This window comes from Loa loa (genome assembly GCF_000183805.2).
Source record: "Loa loa unplaced genomic scaffold supercont3.645, whole genome shotgun sequence".
In the NCBI taxonomy this organism is placed as follows: Eukaryota; Metazoa; Nematoda; class Chromadorea; order Rhabditida; family Onchocercidae; genus Loa; species Loa loa.
In genome coordinates this window covers 14,908-16,111 of record NW_018108825.1, presented here as the reverse complement: position 1 = coordinate 16,111, position 1,204 = coordinate 14,908, and the positions used below count along the sequence as shown (strand labels likewise).

The following is a 1,204-nucleotide window of genomic DNA, read 5'->3' as shown; positions in this document are numbered from 1 at the left end:
AAGATATGAAATTACTAAACTATAAAATTTCAAAATTTTACAAAATTCGGCTAAACAAAAATATTGCAATTCTTGTATTACTAACAAATTTGCATTAGTGATAATAATAATAATAAAATTCACTAATATTAACATCCTAAATTAATAGTACCAATAATTTCCAATATAGAAGATCATAAATTCAAATAATTTTTACATGCAAAAAAAAACAAAAAGAAACTGTTCATCATTTTTCTTTTTTTTCTTTTAATGATTTTTTACTTAATTTTTAATTTCATTTACTAAATTAATACTTATTCTAATAATGCTAAATGTTTGTTTTTATTTGTCTTTAGCTAATTAATCAAATTGGACTCATTTTTTTTTTTTAAACAGATTTTATCCATAGTTTATTTCTAACTGTAATATTTAGGGTTTAAAATTTTTTAAATATTATCGATTACTATTATTGCTTTTATTATTACTATTTGTCATTGATGAAATTAATTAGCATTAATTACTTTCGCAAACTATCAATGATAGAATAATTTAGTATTATTAGCATTGCCATTAATTACATCAAAATTATAGTGCTTTTAAATAAAACAAATAAAGAAAAGTAATGCAAATTAAGTAGTATAATTAATTTTAATTAATTTTACAAAAAATTCAAAGTGTCATTATTGGTTGACGAAGTGACAATCAACAAAATTAAGCAAATTTTTTTTAGTGTTAATTAGTTGAAATTTTACAAAAATATTTTAATGTTACTATCAAAGGTATGCATTCCATTCAAATAAAAGAAAAATATACGGAAAAAAAAAAGAAAAAGTTTTTTTTTTTTTTTTGCGGCACGTAAAACATGCAGGTATGTGAGTTTTGGAATTAATTTAAATATTCTTGCATGTTTATGAGTATGTGTATGTATGTATATGTGCATGTATATGTATATGCATGCATGTGTATGTGCATGTATATGTATGTGTGCGCAAATGACTAAACTAAACAAGCAATGAGAAACATGCCATCCTTTCTTAGTGTCCTTTCTCTTGTCATATTTTCAGGAAATTGGAAATCTAACAGATATTTCAATGAAATGAACAAATTATTTAAAATATCAAATTTCATTTAAAAATGAAATATAATGTCCATTAGAATTGATGAAATAATGAAGTTTAAAAATTGTCTAATTTAAATATCGCTTTTCTTTTTTTTTCACATTATT

At 21.2% G+C, this 1,204-nt stretch overlaps 1 protein-coding gene across 1 annotated transcript in view; it reads right to left on the bottom strand.

Moving 5' to 3' along the window:
• LOAG_12293 (hypothetical protein) overlaps positions 1 to 135 on the bottom strand; it is a gene marked incomplete at both ends in the record, with an annotated part of 5,191 nt that extends 5,056 nt beyond the window's left edge. The window contains one exon of the mRNA XM_020448515.1: positions 86 to 135. Within this exon, the coding sequence (XP_020301348.1) occupies positions 86 to 135 (50 nt within the window). The remainder of the gene's footprint in view (positions 1 to 85) is intronic.
• Positions 136 to 1,204: the final 1,069 nt, after the last annotated feature.